Raw genomic sequence first — 25,710 nt, 5'->3', positions numbered from 1 at the left:
CAAAAGTAATAAAAAGTCATTAAGTGTAAAATCTATTTAAGTTTTACGATTATAAAATAAATAAAATTATTATTATCATTATTATATTATGACGTAATTTTAAAATGTTTTATACTACAAGATTAATATGTTAAACAGAAAAAATAAATGTTTTATAATGTTAAACAAATAAATAAATAATTTCATTTTTTTAAATAATGAGTAAGTTTTTTAAACAGTTAATAAATAGAAATACTAAATCTCTTTTTTTTTTATTCATAAATTTGATTCATTTTAGACATCAACAAAATCGTTAAATTATTATATTTACAGGAAGCCGTAGGTCTTTGTTAATCATTTTTTTTATACAATCAAAATTATTTTTTAAGTTAAATATTACTGTTTTTGTCGTTATTTAAATAATCTATATCATGATTGTTTTTTAATTTAAATAATAATTGTTGTACAGTTAATTTGTCATGCATAAACGACGAACATCGTTTGTAGATAATAGAGGTATAGAGAACGATCCAGAGGAGATAGTATTATCTGAGCCTTCGAAGTGAAAGAAAAAACTGTCTTTTATTAGGACTAAAATAATTCAATATTTTACAGAATGATTTGTGCCAACTATTCTGTAATGTTAGAAGAAATCAAAAGTAAGATAAGACTCAATTATGAGGTACTTTTATCGGATTAGTAAAAAACAACAAGAGCCAACTATGAAACTGATGTTACTTTATTACAAATTACATTTATAATACAAAAAAAGTATATTACGGTTAGTTAAGTAGCTGATGATATGAATATAATATTTGGAAATGCTGTAAAATACAATGTTAATTTCTAACGTTTATGCAAGGTAATTGATTTATTATTAAATATAAATTAATATTACAAATTTTTATTAACTAATATATTTTCATTTTATACTCCGTTATTTGGTATACTGTTGGAACTGCAAAGAATAATATAAGGAAAAAGTTCAAGAGTTTTTAGATTTTGACGTAAATTTAGATTCAGATTATGGATCAGAATTAAAATCTCAAAATTAATTAGTATAATGAAAATTTTAGACTCAAGAAAAATACAATAAAATGAATAGTTGAAAAAATGTTTACTTGCATTAGTTAAGTGTTAACATTTATGAAAAAACCATAGATGTAAATATATATCCCGATTATTTTATCATGCACAAGCTGCTAATACAACAATCAAATGATAAATATCACCTGCTATAAATTATGTTAGTAAGTGTTAATTTAAAATTATATGCATATATAAATCTTATCGATCTAATCAATAAAGAACATTAAACTGTATTAGCTTTTGCTTTTATTCGTTTTTTATGCTGATACATTTCTGTTTTATTCTGGTTTGAATCTGGGAAAATAATCATATAAAAGTAACGACCACGTGGTAACCATAACCTATGCAGCGGATAATTTGATCATAAGTAAAAAAATAATTTGTATTAAAAAAAAAAAAAAAACACATCATTTTGATCATAATAAGTAAAAGATTTTTGCATTAATTATGTCAGTTAGAAAAAAAGACCTTCATTGATATTTTAATTTATTATCTAGCTGTCAATCAACTACTAAGAATTTCATTCAGGGTTTTTAATTACTAACATTCCTTTCTGATACTAAGTTGATTTTTAATAATTTTGAATACTTCTTGTTTAAAATTATGCATTAAAGTTTACATGAATAAACTGTTTAAGTTATAGGCGTCGTTACACTCCTGTCTAACATTTAATGTATTAATTAATTTTCATTGCACAAGTGCATGACTCAATATTTGAAAATTTCAATTAAAATAATTTTTTTATAAAAGTTTCAATAACAATAGGTACAATATCTATATAAATAGCTAAATTTTGAATTGGAAAAATATTTCATTTATTACTAAGTAAACCACGTGGCTACCATAACCAATGCGATTTCGTATTTAATTATTTAAAATTAAATAATTTCAGATTGAAATACTTGATAATTAATTAGACTATTGTGAATAAAATATTTTTACATAAATTATTTTTTTTTAAAGAATTGTGCATTCTTTGATATTTTAATGTTTCCATTGTTATCTAGTGTCTTACATTATTAAAGATAAATTAATTTTATTAATAATTAAAAATCTAATTCTTTGGAGTCGCTCGTTATTCTTACCTGGAAATTTAACTATGTAGAGCACCTATGTATATGTAAAATATATATTATAGGGGGTCTTTTGAGTGGGCTTTTGTAAATAATTTAGGTTTTTTCATTGTTATTTGTACTTCATAAAACTTCAAATACATTTTTAATGAACTGATCCACTTTCTATAAATGCAGTAAAGGTAAAAAAGATATTTTTAATTGAAAAAAAAAAAAATAAATAAATGTTTAGACCTATAAAACTATGTTATTCAAGAAATTACAACTAGTCGAATCACCTCGATATTTCGAAACCATCATGTCTTTTTGAAAAGTAAGCCATTGTAAATATTAAATTCATAGTGAATAGACCAATATAAAAAAGCATAGAATCAGTACAAACATTTGTTTATTTCAAATTTTAACGAAAAAAAAAAGATGTCAAACATAAAATTTTGTTGAAATTGATGTGGCTAAGGTGGTAACGTAAAGGAGAATTAGAAAAATAATCAATGATAGTTAGAATTTAAGTAACTAAACTTAATTTTTTTGATCAATTATTGTCGTTAGCCGCATACTAATTACTATTTATATTGCTTATCATTTTTCAATAGATAATAATCAAGTAATATAGCTGAGGATCAATGACGAAGAAACTATAAAAATTGATTATACTAAAGTCTTAAAATTTAATAACTATCACCAACACAATATGATTTGATCATCAATGACATTTTTTATACCAATAGATTTAATTTTGACGTCACGCATAATATAAAATGTGGACATTTTCATCATCTAAAATATAAGTAAATATTATTATTATAACAATAGAATGTAAATTGATATAAATTTGTATCGATAATAAATTGCAAAAAACCATTATAAGAAACCATATTATATGAATATATACATATATTTTTTTTACTGATTTACTCTAAAACAATAACATATAGTTTTAATCTTGTCCAAAAAATGTCAAATAGTTTGCACCAGTTATTGGGTGTCTTTTGTGTTTTATTTAAAGCTGTGATTCTTGTCATATTAATTGATACATAACAATGAATGAATTGGGTAGTAATTAAAAAACAAGCAAATTTAAGAAAATTTTTTCCATTAACTGTTGAAAAAATTACTATTTTTCTCAGTATAAAATTAATTAACGAAATATTGCATTTATTAAGAGTAAAAATTTTCATAAACTTAATAGATTTATTTTAGATTTTCCTAAATTTTTAGAATAATTTTACATAATTACTTTTTTTTTCTCAAGACATAACTAGAAGTGACAGACATCTAATGGTTTCTAGTTACACTAATTAAGTTAAAAAAAAAGGAATAAATGAGACATTAAAGTTATAATGACAATATGTATACTTAAAAGATTTAAAAACTTATTAAGAAACTACTTCAGTCAACCGTACACTAATAGACGACTATCAAATATGAATAGAAATCTACATATCACTCTTAAATAGAAATCTAACGATTTCTATTGTCTTTGATATCATCATTCTACATATTAATCCGAAGTTTGCTCGCTTGGAGTAACTCATCGGCTTCGGAGACAGTCAAATAGTTTTTACTATCAAGGAAGTCCCAGTAAAAGCGTTGCACCTGTAAAATATAAATCATAAGCCTACTATTTAAATGATTTAATTAAATTGTGTCTGAAAATAGCCGATATCTAATAATTTTCACACACACACACACGCACACACACACACGCGCGCGCGCACTTATATATATATATATACACACACACACATATATATATATATATATATATATATATATATATATTACATACCTAGGCCAGTAAAATACAAAAAGTCTCAGATCACAAGTTTGTCAGCCTCAGCTTCGCCTCAGCCAACAATTACAATGATCTGAGACTTTTTTTATCTTACTGGTATAGACATGTAATAAACAATTTTTTTTCTTTTTGAATAAATAAATTATAATAAAGAAAAAAATTTATGAAATGGATACATGTCAAAATTGAATATTTATAAGTTGAATTAAAAAATAAATTTTTTCTTGATATAATTTACTTGCTAAAACAAATATGATTATCATTAGATTGTAAATGTCAGGTTCATAAACAATTTAAAATTTACCTTGTTGAAATGCAACTATGTTTACGTATGCCTCAAAGTCATTGGATCCCATGGATGATTAAAGTAATTTGACGAGTCCTCGTATTTTGCCATGATGGATGGAAAAACTAACTTGGTTATTGTAATTCTGAATCAAACTTAAAACAAAATTCTTTTATTAACAAAAAATATGATTCGTATTTACTACTCAGCAATAGAAACAAATAAACATAATAATTTTGTTGTTTTTTCAGAAAAAATTTATAAAAAACTTTTAATAAAAACGTATACATCTAGATATTCCAAAAAACAACTTTTTCTTTAAATAATTCATTTTCCAAAATATCCAAAAATGGTCGAGGCCTATGAATTTCAATGTCATACTACTCAGTAATAAAAACTGACAGTTATATAATGATTTTTGATCTGTTTTTACGAATTATTTATGAAAAAAATTATAAATACTTAACTGAAAATTTGGAAAACTAAAGGCATTTTTTTTTAACTATTATTTTTTTGATGAAACATCTGGAAATTATTGACGGTCCGAACTCTAATATCATATGATTATTTAATAACGTATTTTATTCATGTTTTTCATTTAATAAATTATTCATTTCACTCACCAATTATTTATGTACATTTAATGGATTTTACTGCTCTTTCAAGAAAACGAGAATGAATATAGAATACATGACGAGGCTAAGCATCATTTCCTAAAGGTCGTCTCAAAAATAAAAGTATTTAATGGTAAGCAATTACCGATTTTGACAAATCATCATAAATAATGAAGACATGTTTGCCGTTGTCACAAAAAAAAAGTTCTGCCATGGCACATGGCAAAAAAGTGTAAGAAAAGAGCAGCATCAGACACGGTATCGAATACGATGATAGAATAGTTAATAGCAGTGCCGTCACTATTTTCACGATCCAAGTTACTGTAGATCTCATTTGACCGATAGCAATGTAGATACAGAACTTTTTCTTCTCCGCACCAGCATAATCGAAACGCTCTTAATTAATAATAGTCTCAATAGCCAAAAAACTCTTTCCGATCGGTCCATCATCAACGATCAACTTATATTATCTACTGTACCAATTATCACCAGTGACTCAGTGAGTCTACATCCCGGATTCCAGTTTGCATAGCCTCTCTAGTCAACTCTGTATAGAAAAAATAATCGATATAATAATATAATCATAAAATATAACTGTTACCCTGATCAACAAAAATAATTTGGAATGATTCAAAACAATTTGAATCGACTAATATATAGATATACACTCAACATCAAGCAAATCATTTTTCTTAATCAGGGTACTGATCAAAAAATTTTCAGAGTTCAAAAACTTATTGATAATAATACTAATAATTAATGGTAATATACTTACATATAAATGAAGGACAAATAATGTTGGAGATTAGATGAAAGAATCACATCCGATTGGTGAAACATTATAGAGTTGAGCTCCATTTTGATAAGTGGTATAAAAATATTGTTTTCAAAACTGAAAAATAAAAAAAATTTTAATATTTGGAAAAAAAAAAAAAAAAAAAAAAAAAAAAAAATTAGAAAAACATCTTTAATTATAAAATGATGTTTAATAATAAATATTAATTAAAATTTTCATCAAATTTCTTAGGCTAAGTTATTTTGAGTCTCAATGTAGACGCAAAATATAAATTTATAAAAATTGCGCAAATGAATAATTAATAACTTCAATTGTATAAGTCTACTCTAATATTAAATAAATAATTAATTATTAGTTTAATTTTACAAACCTGCTCCAATATTATATTTATTTATTATTGACTTCGATGATACTTGTAATTTAGTAATTGGTTTACCAACTATTTATGAGACCAACTGTGTAACACAAAAATACTAGTTGAACGGCAAGTTAAAATACTTGATAATAGGTGACACACCACGTAAGTTACAAAACAGAGCGGTAAATTATAAAAGAGTAAATGAAAATAACATTAAAATGTTTTCAGTATTTTTAATACATAATTAATATTGATAAAACAAAATAATTAGTCGAGTGTATTAAATATTAAATAAATAAAGATAATAATAATAATATTAAAAGTGGTTTTCTAAGATTCTTTGAGGACTCTTTCGTTTCATATTTTATTGTGGCTTATTGACATTTCTCTCCGATAAATACCTGGATACTCTTACGATGTGCTAGATGATCAACAGGATTTGATAATTACTTGATAAGATTACTAATTTAATTAAAACATAAATAATAATGAAAACAATAAAAAATTTTAAACCTAGAGCAGACACTTGCGCATGCGCACAACTACTATTAGATCAACGGGCATAATTAAAATTTTAATAATTAATTATAAATATAAAAACAAACAAACAAACGCTATTTTTGGTGGGGTATTAACAAACAAATCAAGATAAATGGAAAAAAAATTAAAAAAGATAGAAAATGAGTATAGTCACCGCTAACTTCAAATAAATTTTTAAAAATTTATTTAAAAAAAAATAAAGAACGAACAAATAATTATTTATAGCGAACATTGACGAACAATCGACGAACAAACGAATTGCTAAAAAAAATTTGCCAAAAATCGAATTCCCCCCGCCAACTTAAGGGAGCTGCTTTGTCTTGACTTATAAGTCTTCAAGTTCTTATATGTGTATATATATGACGGATGGTGTATATATATAAATATATATGTAATATATAATATATATATACCTATATACTGAATAGGAAGTTGAGTTTGCTGTATTACTGTAAATTTCAAAAGACTGGAATATTGTTGGTCAAGCTGCTGGATGATAAATCGCTTGCTGGTTTTTATATATATTTGTACGTTAGTATATTGTTTATATATAATAATACTTTATATATATTTGTAAAATATCTATAGATTAATGGATCTCGGTAGTATGTAAAAAAATATTTATTTGGCACACGGAAATACTTGAGCTTTAGCTCACGCGCGAAAGTACGATAACGTATTCGGACACTCACCAGCTACATCATAATATATAACTAAATTTTACTGTGGGGGAGAGTAAAAAATATATATATGAGTAAATGTATGTCTTTCAATCACGACATATGTGCTTATATATATATATATATATGGTTAAGAAACGCGAGGTTGGTAATTTAGATAATTTTTCGGGGAAAATCTGACAGCTGGTAAAAAAAAATTTTTGAATTTCACCGCCAAATGGTAAAATAGATTTGAATTTTTAGTTTGTGATGAATATAGCAACTAAATATTATTGTATTGGTAAATTTATAAACAAACAATAATAATTGTTAATTTAAATAATAATTACGAGCACGGAAGTTAATTAACTGAGGAAGCTCATTAGTTTTGCTGACAAATCTCCAGGAAATTTAATGGGGGATTGAAAAAAAATTGACGATCAACTTGGGTTTGGAGGTTAGTGTCATCTCCATTGTTAAATTAAATAATATTTGTGATTATTTATAACAAAATACTTATTTTTAGGTTTGAATTTTTTTAAATTTAAATAATGGCGAAAAGAAAACGCAAGAGTGATGCTGTGGAATCTCCGTGCGACTTTCAAATAAAAATAACGGGAAATTCTGATGATGTCCAGGATATTGTTCATGAAATTCGTAATACTTTTAATTTTGATGACTTTTTCAATCAACCTGCGACGAGTAACTCACAGGAAGAGGTAACTTTTAATTTATTGGAGTCATCTCCCTCGCCGCTGGCTCCCATCAACGGCAAGAACACGGAAGACAAGCCCAGGAAAAAATTAAAAAAGGTCGACGAACAAATACTTCCTAAACGGGTCGTCCTGGTCGTTCCGAAAAACTCACCGTCAAGAACAACGCCCGGAACTAACAGCAATCAGACACCCAGTGATCCAGTTCCCAATGGAGATGACAGCTGTCAAAAAATTGCTACTCCACTTTCAGCGGCAAATGACAGTGATAAATTTAAAATTCCTGATGAATCATCTGGGATTAATGACACCCCGGTTAAAATAACCGCCAAAAGTACCAATCAAGAGGTTAAAAAGACCAATCGAGTGGCGGGAAAACGAAATTTAAATTCAAATTTAAGTGCGGATATATTAAAAAATTTACCAAAGCTTCCAGTTGATAAAAGTAAACTAGTTGACATAATTAAATTACCGAAAGTTGAGATAAATTTTCAAGAAACCGCGCCAAGTTTAAATGGTAATTTTAAAAAATCACCTAAAGTTAAATTGCAATTGCGCGCAGCAGATCCAAATTTATTAAAAAGTGATGAATTTAAAGAAAAAATAAGAAAGTTCAGAGAGAAATCAAATGATTCTATCAACGAATCAATTAATTCATCAATTAATAATAGTCCGATTAATATTTCATTGATACCCAGAGACTCTATCAGTAATTATTTGGTAAAGAAAAAACTTACTAATGATTCTTTGGAGAATGACAAAAATAAGTCAGTTGATAAAACTGGCGGGAATTTAAAAATAGCAAAATCACCGCAGAAAGAAACGGCAGCGGTCAATAGTGCGAGCGCTAATTTAAGTGTCAATAAAAAAAATGTAACCGAGGTGTCGGAAAATTTGGTATCAACGACTACTGAGTCGACTCAATTGAATAAAAATAATAACAAGAACTGTCAGTGCAGTAAAATGAATATAATGGTCGACATTGTCTCGGGACTGTTGGCGAAAATGAAGGAAAAATCAAATGAAATAGACAAGAGCAAAATAAACATGGACCAGTTGAAAGGATTGAAGGATCACCAGGACACCGATGAGTTGTTGAAGCGGCTGAGAGAAAAAGACCAAATGATAACTCAGCTTGAGGAAAAGAACAGAGAAGTCACTGAGCACTTGAGGAGAGAACAGTTGTCTAGTTCGAAGCTGAGGATAAATTTGATGAGCTGTCAGACGGAGTTGCAAAAAATAAAAAGTATTGTCAAGATGAAGACGGATCTTATCAATGAAACTGTTGATAGTGTCGTAAAAGTAAAAGAATACTTTGGAGACGAAGTGATAACCGGTGGAATCTCTGACACTGAAGACGAAACTTTCAGCCAGACGTAGCTGTAGTTTATTTTTAAAATTTTGAATTAAGTTGTGTTGTTATTTATAATTAATTTGAAAGAAAAACAAATGTACATTTTAAATAATTCATAAGATTACTGACAATTGTTTAGATACGTTAAAGTAAATGTCATTTTTTAATAATAAATGATGCGTCTTAATATTAATTTAAGTTTCGTAGTTAATTAAGATAAATATTTAAAAAAAACATTTGTATTTTATATATATAAATTGTGTAATACTTTTTATACAAACTAGTAAATTTAATTAATAATTATACACTTTATTTGTAACTTCAACAAAATATAAATTATAGATTTTAAATTACTAATTAGTTGTTATTTTTAATGATACTGAAGTTAGCCGACGTCGTTTTTGAATTTTTTTTTCAATGATAAGTTATAAAAAAAAATATTTCAAATAATTGCACCCATAATTTTTAAAATTTTCCACATATGCAATTTTTAAAATTTCTTTTTTTGTAATTAAAAAATTTTTAATTATCTAATAGCTATAAGCGTGAATGTCTGACAAGAATTTTTTAAATTTTTGAATAAAATGTAAGTAGAATAAAAATTAAAAAATGCATATTTAAATAATTCAAAAAGCGCGCGGATTTTTAAAAATTTCATTTAAATTTATTTATTTAAAATTTATAAATTGTCTGATGTCTGACACTCATCTGCTAACTGATCATATTTTTATTACAGAATTTGCGCGGCAAATATTTGAACTGAAGCTGTCAGTTTATAAAAAATGGAGGCAACTTAAAAAAAAAAAAATTATTGTTGGTGACAGGTTTGTAAACTTGACAGAATGATAACAAAAGTAAGAGTTAATAGTTTCAGTATGTAGTACATACTATCATTACTGTTCATTAGTCAATAGAGCAAGTTGGAGTAAAGAGTGAAGAGGAAGAGGAAGAGGAATAAAGACTGACGACTGTCGTAGTGAGTCTAGAGGTGAAGGAAGTGGTGGAGACTTTTAAAGCCTGCTCTTGGATGCTTTTTAATTTTAAATAATATATACCTATATATATATATATATACACATATAAACGTATATATATATATTTATGTGACAGTATTATAATGGAGACTAAAGAGGTTCTTTAATTAAAATAAATAAAATAAGTAAGTAATTATAATAATTTATTTAAATATTTGATATAAATTTATATTGTCATATTTATAATTTAGCAGGTAACGATCAAAGATCTTAATGATGATAATTTTCTGTATGGTTTGAAATATAAAAAAAAATCAAAGAAAAAATTGACAGGTCGGTTTATTTATAATTAAATCAAGATGACAGAAAGTCTTATAAATGAATGGTTAGCTGACTATGCTGATGTATCACCAGCGGAACTGCCTACCTTTGCTAACACATTGTCTCAGGACAACGAAATAGTACGTGCTCTGTATGTACTTCTTGAGGAGAGAAATAAATATAGCGAGGTATGTTTAGTTTATTGTTGAGTTTTATTTTTATTTAACGACCGGATGTCTGAGACTTTACTGGACTTGCGACGAGACAGGCTGAGGTGACTGATGAAAAATTGCGATGATTCATACTTGACCTACCCGTTGATAATACTAATAAATAGCAACTTTTTTTTACAGTTAATTGATCCTGTTTGTAATCAACTGTTCAATTTTTATCGATCAAGAGAAGTTCAGTTACAACGATTTGCATTACAATTTGTTCCTACACTTATTTTTATTTATCTTAATGCTCTAGCACATGGTGATATTAAGGTAAATTATTTATTACAAAATTAATTACTTAATAATTATTTTTTAATAAGGAAATGATCCTGGGATCAGCTGAATAATTTTTTTATTTTTTTTATATGATAAATTATAAAAAAAAAATTATTTTAAAAAATTGCACTTAAAGTTTTTTTAATTTTCTACATGTGCATTTTTTTTTTTTTTTTTTTTTTTTTTTTTTTTTAAATTAAATTGTTAATTGTCTGTTAATTTTAGGATCATAATATACGAGCACATAAAAAAGAATAATACTTATTATTATTTATTACAAAATTTACAAAAAAAAAAAAAAATAAAAAAATGCATATGTAGAAAATTAAAAAAACTACAAGTGCAATTTTTCAAAATAATTTTTTTTTTTTAAAGTTGCATTTTAAAAAAATCATTAATAAATTGATAAACATTTTAATTTAAATGATAAACCAAAAATAAATTTTATCATGACAAATATAATAAATGAACTAGTTTATTATCCAAGTAATATTACATAATATAAATGACTGGTAAACACCAAGATTAAAGTCCCAGTGTTTAATTATACGATATCACGTCATCTTGAATTAATAGTATGCAAACAAACACTAATTAAATTCACATATATATTTAAACAACAATTGCTAAGCTAAAAAATATTTATAAATTTTTTATCTAGAATTGCCGGTCGGTAGAGACGCTGCTGATAGGGCTCTACAACCTCGAGGTAATAAACGAGAATGGAGAATCGAAGACCGTGTCATTTCGGCTGCCCTCGCTGGCGATGCTGTCGATTTACCACGAGCCCTCTAGTCTCACTCACGCCTCCTTGACCGAGAGCGCGGTGAGACACTTCGAGGAATGCAACTCAAAACTCGTTAGCTGGGGTCCACTTCAACAAATAGAGACACTCAATGCCCAGAACCGACTAAAAGTCATGACAGCGCTTTTATTTATTTATAACCAACAGCTGAGTTACATCAACAAGTCCGCGTTAGAGCAGTTGTGCAAAGTTGCTACCAAGTACGTTCATTAATTAAACAATTAACGTTGGTAAATAATCTGCTGTCTACTGTAGCAATTAATTTTTCAGACTCGTAACTCAGGGGTTCTCGAAACCAGGACACCATCAGCGGGCCTCTTACAGCGAGTCCAGTTTTGTTCCGAGACTGCTACCCCGTATTCCCGTTTCAAATCAATTTCTTCTTGAATTTCTTCATGGAATTTATTTCGCGATGTACAATGACTGCTGGTACACCGGATGTCAAGCTGTCGAGGACATTCACAATCGTGCGTGCTACGATTGTTACCCAGATGTTATGCTCGTTACGAATGCGATACGTAATTCCAGCAGTTCCGGTCCTTCTGGACTACTTGGTGACGCTTCTGTGGGAATAAGCGTCGCGTTATCACCAGCAACTACTACTCCAACGATATCTAAATCAATGATCACCAATGCGTCATTCCGTACAAAAAAATTACCAGGTTAGTAATTAAATTATTTAAATTATAATTTAAATAGATTTAGATTTAGACTTGGACCTAAACCTAGACCTAGATTTAGTTGAAATTAAAAAAAAAAAAAATTAGTCACCCTTGTAATAAAATGGACGAATATTAGACGACCTGGATGTGAACTTATTCGAGGAAGAGTCAAAAAGTGGGACAGACGATAGAGAAAAATTGCCACGACCGTCACCCAGTGGCGGGAAACGACGTGCTTGGCTACGAAAGCACATGCACCAGTCGTTAGACGAAGATGAGGTCTTGCAGATACGCAGCGGTGGGTCATCTGTTGACAATTCGAGGCGAGAAAGTCTCGCTAGTCAGGCCAGCGGATCCCCCAGTCGCACGTCGCCTAAAAAATTACGCGACCGCAAAGCTGGATCTGCTCAAGAAGAAGTTGTCCGAAGACCGAGGAGAGACCGCAGCGACTCACCTGGAAATGAAAGCCGACTCAGTGCTGGTGCGCGACTGTACCGCGTCCTTGAAGAGCAGGCTCTTGGTGAAGCTATCGTAGCTTCGGTCGACGGACTTTACATCAATGGACTGAGAGCCATTGAACGAGGCAAGCCAGGCAATGTCACTGCTGGCGCACTATCAAGTCACTCACGGTACCAGTTGTTGTAATTATCGAGAGTTTAATTCATCATGAAAACTCTCGTTATCCATAAGCACGTCATGTGGAATTTATATACCGCTTTCACGTACATTACATCACCGCTATGGAGTAATCGCGCACATCTACTTTTTTTTTTTTAAATATATATACATACATATGTATATTCATTTATTCATCAATATGTGGTGCATGTGTAGTTAAATTACACGGTCTATTAATGTAATTATTACTAAGCACGCTTTAGGTTTCAGGTTAATGAAGCCTAGGATTTTATAAAATATCACGCAACTGTTAACACACGAGTATTACACTGAAAAAAAAAATTATAAATCAAAAATTATAATATGAAATACTGTTTTTATAGGGGAGAGACTTAACCAATTAAAGTCTCCCGGTAGATGGGAAATATTTTGATAAATTTTACTGATGTTTAAAAAAAAACAGACTCAATTTTTTAATACAACAATGTCTTGGCCATGAGTTAATTTTTTTTTATCATAATTAAAAAATTATGAAAAAAAAAATTTAACTATTCAACTATTGGTTGACTTACTGGGTTTTTATTATTAAAATTTTTTTTCAGTGTTTTTAAATATTGAAACTTGAAAAAATTGCAATTATTATTAATATTAAATATTTTTCTTTGTTTTTAGATGATATCCCAATCGTAGCAAAAGAAGACGTAGGTACTGATAAAGCAAACTTGGTATCAATATCAGAGGAACAAGACACCACGGAACCCAGTCGCGTTGGATCTCTCCGGCAAGGAAAAGACACCAAAGGAAGTTCCAAGATCACGAACTTCAGCTTGACCAAAAAACCCCGGGAGAAAGACGGAAAACCAAAGAATGGTTATGTTGAGAAAGAAAAAAAATTGGGGCAAAAAGATTTTAAAACTCGCGGGCTAGACGGCGAGGAGGCTAATGGTTCTGTCAAAAAGAAGAATGACTCGATAATAAGTGACGGGAATTCTAGTTACACTGACGTCGGGCTGTCTAATGACTTGGCGGACCTCGAATTGGAGAACTCAGTCAACATGAGAGTTCACGATCCCGACGGTTCCTCTGTGCAAGTCAGTTCGGTTTAGTCTTTGTTTATGTTTTTTTAGTTCCCAGAGATTAGGAATCTCTGAAGGTGAGGAAGACAAGATAAGAGACGGGAACAATTATGTATGCTTTACTTAATTAAATATGTTGAATATTGTTGACTGTTGATTATTATAGATGTTGTTAATGATTGATGATGGAAGCTAATGATGGCAATAATGAATTTAAGTCTGTAATTAAAGTTTTTTTTTTTTTTTTTATTCAATCAATGCATCCCTGGTGCCTAATACTTATTAATTAATTAATTAAATTAATCTTTAGCTTATTTTTATTGAAGGAGTCCTCAGACTCCCCCACTTTTTAAAAATGTACAGTGACCTTAGCCGTGATTAAAATTTAATTAATTAATTAAAAATAAATTAGTGTTAATTGAAAAGGTGACGTAGTGACAATTTAGCTGATGATGGTTTTTAAAAAAATTGCTTACCAAGCTGTTAATTAAAAAAAAAAAATATTTCAGGAAATTGCACATGTAGTTTTTTTAATTTTCTACATGTGCATTTTTTGTAATTTTCTCTTTTTTTTAATTTCATTGTTGAAAAAAAAATCCTAAAATTTTAACTGTCAATTTTACAATTCGAACTGTCAAATTTTGTATGATTCAGTAGCTAATTAACAAAATTTTAATTACGGTTACGACACTCGAAAGTCATTAAATATTTTTAAAAAAGTGGAGACACTGGTGGAGATTGCCCTCAATAAGTATAAAAAATTGTCTGTCTAGATTCACTATTTTTTTTTTTCTTTTTTTTTTTAATAGTCAGTCTATTATCACTGCCATCTAATCTAGTTGTAGGTGGTGTCAATGACACAATATTTTTATCAGTTGTACCACTAATTAATTCCCCACTCGATTTAAACGAAACAAGGTAGAAAAAATATTTCAAATAATTATTTGAATCCAGTATATTAAATCACAAGCGTAAACTACAAATGTGACATTTAAATAAAATAAAAGTGAGTGAATTTAAATGATTTAGTTTGATATATCTTTTCTACAGAGCTTACAAATATCAAAAGAACAAAAATAATGATAATAAATCTGTCGGAAGTGCAAGTTTGAAAGCTTATTAATTTAATTTAATTAAATAATAATAATCTTATAAATATAATATATATAAATATAAACATATGAATTCATCGGCTCGTATGATCCAAATACAATAGCTGTATATAATCAATATCTTTTATTCAAACTTATGAATGTTGTATATTTTTTCTCGTCTATAGTCTATCGTTGTATAAAAAAAAAAAAAAAAAAAAAAAAAAAAAAAAAAAAAAAATACAAAGGTGAGAAAAAGTAATAAGATTATCATGTGCTCTAGTTAAAATTGTTGACTCTTGTTCTATATTATATATAAAAAATAATATATATATATATATATATATTTAAAAATGTACATACGCGATTATTTCATTAAAATATATATATATTTTTTTCTTCGTAGCTTAGGAACTAATCATTGTAATTAAATGTTAATTACGTCATTTTTAATCCGTAGTAATTATTTTTTTTTTTTTTTTTTTTTTTTAGTAATATATATAAATAAATATGTGGCGCACAGAAATTGTCTTGTATAAAAATTTTTGTTTTAAATTTAAAAATTCGCGCCACTAAATTTAAATTTAATTTAATTCTACGGGTTAAAAATAAAGATAATTATGCAAATTTTATTTAAAATTTTGAAAATATATTTTTTCATTTAAAATCTAGAAATTTGTAAAATAAAAAAAATATGTTTTAATTTTTAAATTAAATAAATTTTTATTTTTTAATAATATATGAAATTACTGCATAATTATCAACTCAATAATTAAAAAATCCTTGAAATTTTGTCCGCAATAATAATAAAGTAAAAATAATTATTATTTCAATACAAGATTATATTTTAATTGTACTTAATTTAATTATGGTTTCAAAAAATTTAAAAAATTAATCAACTCTTGATTTACTGCACAATTATATAATTTACTGTTCAATTCCTTTTTGATCATTCCACTGTAAACTATTATTATTATTATAATTATCACAGTTATTTTAATTAACGCGATTAATGTTACCCAGTATTATTTAATTAAATAAATAATAAACTGATGAAAGATAAAAAAAAATTATATTAATACTGTATTAAAAAAAAAAAATTAACAAGCAATATATCCAAAAAAAAGAAAGAAAATATAATACTGGATATGAAAAAAAATGTATTATTAAACTCCTAGTGATTCCTGACTGTCCGGGAGCCAAAAAATTCCCGCGCGATTTAGAAAATGTCTGTTTACTTAAACTGGAGATTCTGGATCTGCCTGATGCACTAGTGCTTCTAATTGGGCAACATAATCCAGTCGTTCTTTGACGAAGTCTCTGATGTCTTCGTTGCACAAATCCTGAGACTGTTTCAAAAATTCTTTAGTCTTATTTTCACTTTCTGCTATTTTTATCTTAACTTTGTCCAGCTCAGACAAAAACTCCAACTGCTGAGTTTTCATGTCAGCTATTTTTTCTTCCAGAATTTTTTTTTCATTTATTAATTTCGTCTGGGTGTTGCGAAGCTTCACAAGATTGCTTTCATGCTCAGCTTCATATTTCTTGATCTCTTCTTGCAGTAGTGCTTCATCATTTTCGTGGAATAATTTTTCTTCAACGCTGATTGCTTCCTTTAGTTCTTGTAGCTGACGATCCAATACTTCAAAGCGTTTTGATTCTTCCCTGAAAATTAAAAGCAAACAAACAATAAAATAAAAATCATTCAGCTGCAGTGGAAAAAGAAAAAAAAAATTACATTAGACGTTTCTGAAATTTGAATGTATCAGGAAGTTTACTGTGCAGCTGAGCAATAAACAGTAAAAGTTTTTCAAAATGTTGAATCATCGGTTTCTTTTGCTGAATTGCTTCCTCACTTGCTATCCTCTTTTCTTCCTTATCCTCACGTTCCTTCTCCAGCTCCTGAAGTCTCAACTGGTCTTGATTTGGGTCAGCGACTATTTTAGTCTTCAATTGCTCGACAGTAGACTCCAATTTTTTGACATCAATGTATTTATTTTTCGCTATTTCTTCAAGCTTGCTAGTCTTGATCTGCAGCTTCGCATTTTGCTTACAAACTTTATCAATATTCTCCTGTCTCTTTTTCAACCTGCCGCGAATTTCCTCAGCCTTTTTGTCCATAGCTTCTGTCTGGGCGATCATGATTGCCATCTCAGCAGCACGACTGTTCATTCTTTCTTTAATGTCTTCAGTTCTCTTCTTGGTGTTTTCAATTTGCTCAGCTTCTGCGAATATTTTGTCCGTCTCCTCTTGCAATTTAGCTGAAGCATTTTGCGCGTACAGGGTAAAGTTGGCGAGAAATTTGAGAATCTTACGGGTACGCTTGGATCCTGGTGATGTGATATCAGTTACGGAAAAGTCTTTCACGAATATTTTCTCACCAATTATTCCAATCACTTCTGCTAAATTTAATAAACAGACGATATGTGACGCGTTTTGTTCTCCGGTTACTTTCAAAACGTCAACTTGGTCAAATGCCAGCTGCAAAATTGGAAATTAATATTAATATGTTTATAAAAAAATAATTGCTGTGGTAATTACCTGAGTTAGAGTTCCAACGTCGATGTGAAAACGTTGGAATAATTCGGTGATAAATTTAATCATGAATGATTCCGTTGGATTTTTAAGATCTTCCATGGAAACTGGGAACTCTAGTTCAGTCAGAAGAGAATGAACGGACTCTGGTGAAAAATCCATTTTTATATTTTTTAAATATTTAGATTTAAATGATTATTTGATATTTATGTTAATTATTGATTTTTTAGTAATTAGTTTTTAATTATTTTTAGCTAAATAAAGACTTGAGTGTTTTTGCGCGACCGTTGAAATTTAAATAAAACATAACCTAGAATTTTTCAACTATTTGTTGACAGTTATTTCAAATGTGATTCTTAGAATTGACTTATCGCGCCCTCTTTTATTAAACTAAAAATAATTGTAAAAATTAATTACAACTTTAATTATTCGGCAAAAATTATTTTAATAATTAATGAATGTGAATGCAGCAGACATCAGACAAAATTAAAAATTTTAAATAATGAAATTTAAAAACAGCGCGTACGGATTCTGCATTTAATTCATTTTTTAATTTTTACTTACATTTTATTCATTTATTATAAAATTTAAAAAATTGACAACTGTTTGCTACATTCACTCATAATAATAAATATATATAAATTGTTTAAAAATTTATCAGATTTTTAAGTGCATTGACAGTGCCCCTAATTTAAAAAAAAATTCTATGATTTTAACTGTCATGACTAGAAAATTTAATTAATTAATTAAACTCCTAATTGATGACAATTGTAAGTAATTATTTTTTAAAATTAAAATCTCAGCTTATTTTAAACTACCTTACGAATTAATTAAATTTTAAAACCATTGACAGTTGAGTCATTAAATATTTTTGAAAAGTGGGGGGTATTGTTTGAGAATTTCCTTAATTAATAAATATGAAAGTTTGAAATGAATGAAAGTATAAAATAAATGAGTAAAAATGATTTATTAAATAAAAAAAAAAAAAATAATAATTAATAATCTTAAGTATAGAGTAATTTATTAATCATAAATTAAAAATAAAAGCTAACATGAATGTATTACAATAATAATCAATAATTATTATTAACTTTTGTGTAAAGCATTGACTGAAATAATATAAATTTGAATGGCCTATACACTTAAACTCAAATATAAATATTTTCAATATGTGATTTTAAAAATTTTATAATTGAGTTTATAATTATTCAATTAAACTGAAATAATAAATTTACAAAACATAGTCAAGCTCGTAACGAATATATTGATTTTTTGGGTCATTCAAAATTCGCGGGTAGCCCGCGACCAGAGCGTCCTGTCCCCCGATGTAAAGGGAGTTGTAAATTTTCCAGTAGACATCTCTGACTTTTCTCGCAGGATGGAACAGACCTTGCAGAGTGTACTGGAGAATTTTTATAGGTCCCAGAGCAACACGGAGGCCATCAACTGCGTCCATGAATGCTTGGACAAGATGCGGCGAGGTCTCAAAGACATTTGGCCAGACGTGATTCAGCAAATGGATCAACGCGTCTTCGCACCCGAATCCATAGACTCCCAGTGCCATGTGTTTGATAGCAGCGCAGGCTGTCTGCCGATGAACCAGATCCCGATCCATCAACGCGTCCTCCAGCAGCGGACTCACCGCGTAAATATAATCCTTGCCCATCTCTCCAATGTATTCAAACAAAAATGACAATGACTTCAGAACTCCATTCTGTACATTCAGCTCAGGAACCCGGTACTCATTCATCAAAGCCGGAAGTACCGTGAAAGGACTGCAGGTTTCCGCGACAATGGCGATGGCCACCGTTGTGCAGACTCGGTTCTGTCGTTCCTGAACCTTCAGGTTATTCAGCAAAGTCGCCAGGACATCATGGGGACCAATCGCTTTCGCAATGTAACCAAATGTGTTGACAGTCGCACGACGAATGGCTTTTTTGTGGGCCTTCAGGAGCTCGAGCAGCTCAAAGCAGATGCGCATCCACTCACGTGCTGACACATACTCTGGACCACGGTCAGCTATCCTACCAACCAAATCAATGCAATTTTCTTGCACTTTCTCATGACGATTCTTGAGAATTGGCGTCAAACGCGGCAGCAAATCTTTTATTGGCGGTGTCATCTTGGTCATACCAATAACATTTACAATGGCTTTAAGTGCACCTAGAATACTACCCAGTACTTCTGGGTACTCTTCTCCAAGATATTCGTAAAGTACAACACCCAAGTGACCCATTAATTTTTCTTCCTGACACGTTTTCATTACAACCGCGATACGCGATATCAAATCAGCGGCTTGCTGTCTTACTTTAGCTGACTTATTATTCAATCGCCACAATATCGTACCACAAATTTGTGGTAAGTAAGCTTTGACACGTTTGCCAAGTGTGTTAACAATGGTACCAAATCCATTTAACATAACAACATCTTCAGTAGTTTGTTCCTGGAATGCATAGAGAATTCCATCAATCAATTGTTCTTCAAGACGTGAATCAACATCAGCGGCACCAAGATTCCCCATTATTTTTTCTATTGTCTCCATCACCATTTTACGATACTGTTCATTTTCATCCTTAAGATCATCAACTACACGATTTATTATCTCGGAAGCTCCAACTTTGTTGGCAATTTCCACAGTGGTGTCAACAAGCTGACGATAATTTCTGCGATCCAGTGCCATTCTGTGATTCCAGAAGTGTTTGAAAAAGTGGGGCAGTATCTCGTCTTTTATGTACTGAGCTTCTACACCATCAGTACCGCAGCACTGCTTCACTACCTTCAGTACAATTTTCTTCATCTCTTCATCCGGGGACTGGAACTCACGGATGAGAATCAGCATCACTTCACGCGTGTAATAATTTGCGTACTCGGCGTCCATGAGTGGGATTAAATAACCGATGGCTTTTAAAAAGGCGGCTAGACCTTTTCCTCGGTGTGTCCTGATACCTTTCCACAGAGGTTTTAACACAGAGTCGAAGCTCTCGATACCGTAGGGAGTCGCTGCTTCGGCGAGCGCAGCGATAGCCAACGCGGTAATGGTTCTGACTTTCTGCTGCTCGTCCACTAAACCGTGTTCGATAATTTCGACGAGACTTTTCAAATGCGGGAGAATAGCGCAGCCCATTAGAATAGCAATCTGCTGGACAATTTTAATTCCCGTGTGTCTGGCTTGCCATGACTTTTTACTCCGACAAACGGCTTTCAAAAATGGGAGCAGCGAGGGGATTCCCAGAGCTGAAGCAACGACGGCGAATGCACGAGCTGTGGTATTTCTGACGTACTCGTCAATGTTATCAATATCAGGTCTCATTGTTGAGATCATCGTGGCCAGACCTGCGGCTTTTGCTAAATTTGAAATTATCTCACGACCTTCGACACGCGCATAGTAATCTTCGTCAATCAGCAGAGGCTCGATGACGACTAGAATTTTGTGGACGTACGGACGCACCAGGTCGTCGAGTTTGTAGAGAATTCGGTCGATTACTTTGACGAGAAGATGCCGCTCTTGATCTTCGAGCGTCGGCGACATCAAAAGCGGGAGGATTTGATTGAAAAGAGGTCCAGCTCCGAACTCTCGCGCTTTGTCGGTGATCTGTCTCAGGGCGGCTTTTCTCATTGGTGGAGTTCCATTTTTTATTTTCAACAAGAGCTTCATTATTTTACGTTCCTTTTGCTCGTCGGGACTCAGCGACTCCTCGTCGACGTCAACGAGAAGTTTATCAAAGTACTGAGCATCCTCGGGTTTCATAAACGGCAAGTTGCCTTTGGGTTGATTGTCAACAAATTTCGCGCTCTTGTCTTCAGTTTGAATGAAAAATCCCTGAGGAGTTCCCGCCATTGGCGTAGGAGTGGCCGTGAGTTTTCTCGCCGGGGTGCGAATGGGAACGTAACCTGCGGGAGGTTGGAGAATTTTGTAACCTGGAGGGAACAAAGAGTCGAGCTCGTCGTCAGACAACGGGCGATTACGTTCGTCTATTTCACGTTCCCACCGGTAGGCTTGGAGCTGCTCTGGCGTCATCGACATGAGATGTCCAGGTGTAGGTGTCGTCATGCCCATTGCTTTGGGTCCAGTGGGTGTTACTGCACTGGGAGTCATTATTGTCGTCTGATGCGGAGTCGTCAAAGGTGTCGCGGGTGTCTGTGGAGTCATTGAACCCGGGGTTTGGTTAGACGGAGTCTCGTCCCAACGACTGCGTCGCTTAGACGCCGAGGGTGTTGGCGTTTCTTGAATTAAATCACCAGCCACTCGATCAGTACGTGGAGTCTCAGCCCATCCGCTATTGTGACCTGGTGTTTCCCGCTCTGTTTTCGGTGTCTCGTCCCATCGGTTTCGACGGCTAGAAATTACTTTGTCGTGCGACGGAGTTTCGCGTCCTGGGGTCACTGCTCCAGGTGTCGCGTGACTCGGAGTCGTTTCCCACATTCTCGTACTAACTCCAGGTGTTGCTCCAGGTGTCTCACCACCTTTACCATGTCCTGGTGTTTCGTCCCATCGTATTGCTGCTGGCGTGACCTGGAAAATTAATTAATTAATGACTGTTTGTAAAATCTGTACAAATTTTTAAAATAAATAAATCTTACATCAGCATTGTCCCAAGATGTTGGTGTTGCTGCAGTACCTGTAGGTTTTTTAGCAACTGGTGTGTCGTCGGTTTGATCCCACCGACCACGTTTTTTTGGAGCTGGTTTAGGTTCACCGTTTGATTTTAGTGTTCCGTCTTTAGATTTTTCAATTATTTTTTTACGTATCTACAACAATAATAATAATCACATTAAAATAAAATTACTCAGTAATTTACAGTAGTCGAGTTTTGATCTTTCAGTCTTTGAAAAATCATAATCTGTACTTCTTATTCCCTTAAATAAAATAGAATAAAATTTACCTCAGATTCTTCGCCTCTGATCATCTGCTCTTTCATAATTTCCGTGTAACCACGTGATCCAATATCTGGAGTTTTACCACCTGTAACCAGGAATCAAACGTCACGTAAAACGTAACAATTAGTATACTTTTATAAATAACATTCAAATATAAAAATAAATATAAATATTAAATATAAAAAAAAATATTTAAATTGTTAATAAATGACTTCCTAGTCCAGTTTAAACTTTTTATCTTGTGTTCAATGTCCGAGAGTGTAATTGAAGCTACTGAGTTCACTCTTAGATTAATTACTTGGTATTTAAAAATAATATATTTAAATAATTAAATATTTATTATAATAATTAATTATTAAGAGTTGCGTCAGTAGCCCAGGGACATTATTAAATACGTACGTGATGGTTTATGGCCATAAGGAACACTCGCCTGCTCATGTCTTCCACATCGTTATAAACTTTTAGCCATCTAAAAATTAACTCATTCTCGTTATTAATAATATTTTCATTCAAAACCACTCATACTAAGAGAACTCAACAGAATAAATTTAACGGTCGCGATCAAAGCTTGCAATTAAATGACAAAACTTTCTGCATTTTTACTTTCAGTAGAAAAATTTTCTTAAATAAAAAATTTAAATTAAATGGAGACATTTAATGATGATGATGATGATTATTGATGACAAATTTATAAAAAAATAAGGAATGTCAGATTGCAAGCTTTGTCGCATGATAACAATTCAATTGCCGGTTTTGTTTAACCTTCGACAAAGTATCCTGGGAAAGTGGATGATTCCAAATGTGCTGATCGTCACTAAGATTGAAAAAAAATTCATACATTAGTATGGCATATTTATTAAGTAAAAACACACATTCATTCATCATACATTCATACAAAACTAATATTTTAAACTGACAATTGACAACTGAGTAATCAAAATTTAATTCAAATTCTACTGAAGCGTAAGATTTTATAGCGAGTCAAATATTTTATAAAGTTTAAACTTTAATTAACGAGTTTTTTATTTAAAAAAGAAAAAAAATAATAATAGTAATTAAGTGGTTATTTATTTTAAAAAATACAAACCGTCAGCAAATGGATCAACTCGCTCTGGCGATATGATCATACGGCGACGTTTCTGACGATATTCATCTTCACGATCGGCGATTGTGGGACGTCTCCGATCAGCAAATGGATCATATTCTTTTTCACTCTGAAAATAAATTAAGAAATTAATTAATTAAACATGTGGATTTTTTTTTAAATTTAAATTGCTAAGAAAAATTCAAAAATTAGTGTCTGCTGACTTCAGGATCAAGTTTTGTAATTATGAGGAAACTTTTTGACAGGACTAGATGATAATGACTAAATACCTGAGCAATATCATTAAGTAAAGCAGCTGGGGCAGTGTAACCAGGTCTTTTATTAGAGCTAAATGTACTGGGTTCGTAATCCTCGTCATCAATCTCATCATTGGCTGCAATGGACGTAACATATCCGTCAAATTTGTTGTTCGATCCATCATAAATGTCTTGGTCATAAAATCCTGTTTCTCCAAGTCCGACTTGCTCTTTCTCAGACACTACGTTTTGGATTTCTTTTTTCTTGGACTGGATCTCACGAATCTGGGCCTCAATGTCTGTAACATTTTGATTTTAAATTAATTGCATCCTAACCTCAATGCTAAATATTCAAACTTTGTTTGTTTTTTGTTTTACTCTGGTATTTTTATAAATGAAATTTGAAATAATAAAAATATAAAATTTATACATGAAGATAAATTTAAATATATTAATTTGAAATGAATAATTTAACAAATTTATACCTTCGTGAGTACGTGGAATGGAGGCCATGGTAGAGCCGTTGTCTGGATTTGTTGGTCTCCAATAAAAGTTAACTTACGGTGCTACTGAAACTTATCGTTGAGTTTTTTTACAGCACTTGTGTAGAATTATTTTATAATCACGTTTTTTAATTTAGATTTTTTTTTTTTTTAAATGTTTATTTATTTAACGCTAACATCCCATAACTTGGAATGCACAACGACATTAAATATTAATTCAACGTTTGTGAGTTTGTAATTGTAGGGGGTAGAGTTAATGTAAGCAGGATGGGTAGTAATTTTTTGAGTAGACCAATGATTTTAAAGCTACGGAAGTGTAAAGGTTAAGGCTGGGCTGCAACAAAATACATGAGTGTAAATGCAGCAGGTATATGAGACAATTTATAGATTTTCTGTAGATTTTCAATGAATTTTCCATGGATTTTCTTATTCGGTGACAAGTCTATGGTTATAATATGAATTTTCTATAGATTTTCTTATTTGGTGACGAGTCTATGGATTTTCAATGAATTTTCTATGAATTTTCTTATTCGGTGATAAGTGTATGGATTTTATATGAATTTTCTATAGATTTTCTTATTTGGTGACGAGTCTATGGATTTTCAATGAATTTTCCATGAATTTTCTTATTCGGTGATAAGTGTATGGATTTTATATGAATTTTTTATAGATTTTCTTATTTGGTGACGAGTCTATGGATTTTCAATGAATTTTCCATGAATTTTCTTATTCGGTGATAAGTGTATGGATTTTATATGAATTTTCTATAGATTTTCTTATTTGGTGACGAGTCTATGGATTTTCAATGAATTTTCCATGGATTTTCTTATTCGGTGACAAGTCTATGGTTATAATATGAATTTTCTACGAATTTTCTATAGATTTTCTTATTCGGTGATAAGTGTATGGATTTTATATGAATTTTCTATAGATTTTCTTATTTGGTGACGAGTCTATGGATTTTCAATGAATTTTCCATGAATTTTCTTATTCGGTGATAAGTGTATGGATTTTATATGAATTTTCTATAGATTTTCTTATTTGGTGACGAGTCTATGGATTTTCAATGAATTTTCCATGGATTTTCTTATTCGGTGACAAGTCTATGGTTATAATATGAATTTTCTACGAATTTTCTATAGATTTTCTTATTCGG

General features: G+C 30.5%; 4 protein-coding genes and 1 long non-coding RNA gene across 10 annotated transcripts; 2 read left to right on the top strand and 3 right to left on the bottom strand.

Annotated features, from left to right (window-relative positions):
• Positions 1-3,274: 3,274 nt before the first annotated feature.
• Positions 3,275-6,962, bottom strand: LOC128667365 (uncharacterized). Of its 4 annotated transcripts, none has more exons than XR_008403334.1 (7): positions 6,944-6,962; positions 6,003-6,087; positions 5,612-5,728; positions 4,846-5,383; positions 4,690-4,772; positions 4,241-4,377; positions 3,275-3,737 (listed from the first exon to the last, which is right to left on the bottom strand). It is a non-coding gene; the product is annotated as an uncharacterized LOC128667365 (long non-coding RNA). The 4 variants fall into 4 exon arrangements; XR_008403335.1 differs by lacking the exon at positions 6,944-6,962 and adding an exon at positions 6,392-6,409; XR_008403333.1 differs by lacking the exon at positions 6,944-6,962 and having other exon boundaries at positions 6,003-6,202.
• LOC103579788 (uncharacterized) lies at positions 6,961-9,485 on the top strand. The gene is made up of 3 exons (XM_008561315.3): positions 6,961-7,057; positions 7,454-7,646; positions 7,716-9,485. The coding sequence occupies exon 3, from the start codon at positions 7,741-7,743 to the stop codon at positions 9,280-9,282; it is 1,542 nt and encodes a 513-aa protein (XP_008559537.1). The 5' UTR covers positions 6,961-7,057; positions 7,454-7,646; positions 7,716-7,740; the 3' UTR covers positions 9,283-9,485.
• A 646-nt stretch (positions 9,486-10,131) lies between these two features.
• On the top strand, positions 10,132-15,476 carry LOC103579787 (hyccin). Of its 2 annotated transcripts, none has more exons than XM_008561314.3 (6): positions 10,132-10,415; positions 10,482-10,739; positions 10,905-11,039; positions 11,707-12,050; positions 12,121-12,512; positions 13,803-15,476. In XM_008561314.3, the coding sequence occupies exons 2-6, from the start codon at positions 10,590-10,592 to the stop codon at positions 14,234-14,236; spliced, it is 1,455 nt and encodes a 484-aa protein (XP_008559536.1). In that variant the 5' UTR covers positions 10,132-10,415; positions 10,482-10,589; the 3' UTR covers positions 14,237-15,476. The 2 variants fall into 2 exon arrangements, with proteins under 2 accessions (XP_008559536.1, XP_053593034.1); XM_053737059.1 differs by having other exon boundaries at positions 10,164-10,415; positions 10,485-10,739.
• A 560-nt stretch (positions 15,477-16,036) lies between these two features.
• LOC103579786 (kinetochore protein Nuf2) lies at positions 16,037-18,140 on the bottom strand. The gene is made up of 3 exons (XM_008561313.2): positions 17,839-18,140; positions 17,036-17,778; positions 16,037-16,962 (listed from the first exon to the last, which is right to left on the bottom strand). Exons 1-3 carry the CDS (start codon positions 17,992-17,994, stop codon positions 16,536-16,538), a joined length of 1,326 nt encoding a protein of 441 aa, XP_008559535.1. The 5' UTR covers positions 17,995-18,140; the 3' UTR covers positions 16,037-16,535.
• A 696-nt stretch (positions 18,141-18,836) lies between these two features.
• Positions 18,837-24,806, bottom strand: LOC103579785 (splicing factor 3B subunit 1). 2 transcript variants are annotated; one of them, XM_008561312.3, is made up of 6 exons: positions 24,537-24,806; positions 24,085-24,350; positions 23,798-23,924; positions 22,716-22,795; positions 22,414-22,581; positions 18,837-22,345 (listed from the first exon to the last, which is right to left on the bottom strand). In XM_008561312.3, the coding sequence occupies exons 1-6, from the start codon at positions 24,562-24,564 to the stop codon at positions 19,064-19,066; spliced, it is 3,951 nt and encodes a 1,316-aa protein (XP_008559534.1). In that variant the 5' UTR covers positions 24,565-24,806; the 3' UTR covers positions 18,837-19,063. The 2 variants fall into 2 exon arrangements, with proteins under 2 accessions (XP_008559534.1, XP_014300835.1); XM_014445349.2 differs by lacking the exons at positions 23,798-23,924; positions 24,085-24,350; positions 24,537-24,806 and adding an exon at positions 23,110-23,765.
• Positions 24,807-25,710: the final 904 nt, after the last annotated feature.

This window comes from Microplitis demolitor, chromosome 2 (assembly GCF_026212275.2).
Source record: "Microplitis demolitor isolate Queensland-Clemson2020A chromosome 2, iyMicDemo2.1a, whole genome shotgun sequence".
NCBI lineage: Eukaryota > Metazoa > Arthropoda > Insecta > Hymenoptera > Braconidae > Microplitis > Microplitis demolitor.
Note: the sequence above shows the minus strand (reverse complement) of the source record. Positions and strands in the feature narration are given on the sequence as shown.

Bases quoted from the DNA above. Each gene is read 5' to 3' on its own strand.
- LOC103579787 (XM_008561314.3), top strand. From the start codon at position 10,590: ATGACAGAAAGTCTTATAAATGAATGGTTAGCTGACTATGCTGATGTA. The intron at 11,040-11,706 runs GTAAATTATTTA...TTTTTTATCTAG, and splicing joins TAGCACATGGTGATATTAAG to AATTGCCGGTCGGTAGAGAC. The intron at 12,051-12,120 runs GTACGTTCATTA...TTAATTTTTCAG, and splicing joins TTGTGCAAAGTTGCTACCAA to ACTCGTAACTCAGGGGTTCT.
- LOC103579788 (XM_008561315.3), top strand. From the start codon at position 7,741: ATGGCGAAAAGAAAACGCAAGAGTGATGCTGTGGAATCTCCGTGCGAC.
- LOC103579785 (XM_008561312.3), bottom strand. From the start codon at position 24,564: ATGGCCTCCATTCCACGTACTCACGAAG. The intron at 22,582-22,715 runs GTAAATTTTATT...TTATTGTTGTAG, and splicing joins TCAGAGGCGAAGAATCTGAG to ATACGTAAAAAAATAATTGA. The intron at 22,346-22,413 runs GTAAGATTTATT...TTAATTTTCCAG, and splicing joins CATCTTGGGACAATGCTGAT to GTCACGCCAGCAGCAATACG.
- LOC103579786 (XM_008561313.2), bottom strand. From the start codon at position 17,994: ATGGATTTTTCACCAGAGTCCGTTCATTCTCTTCTGACTGAACTAGAG. The intron at 17,779-17,838 runs GTAATTACCACA...CCAATTTTGCAG, and splicing joins ACGTTGGAACTCTAACTCAG to CTGGCATTTGACCAAGTTGA. The intron at 16,963-17,035 runs GTAATTTTTTTT...TTTAATTTTCAG, and splicing joins AAATTTCAGAAACGTCTAAT to GGAAGAATCAAAACGCTTTG.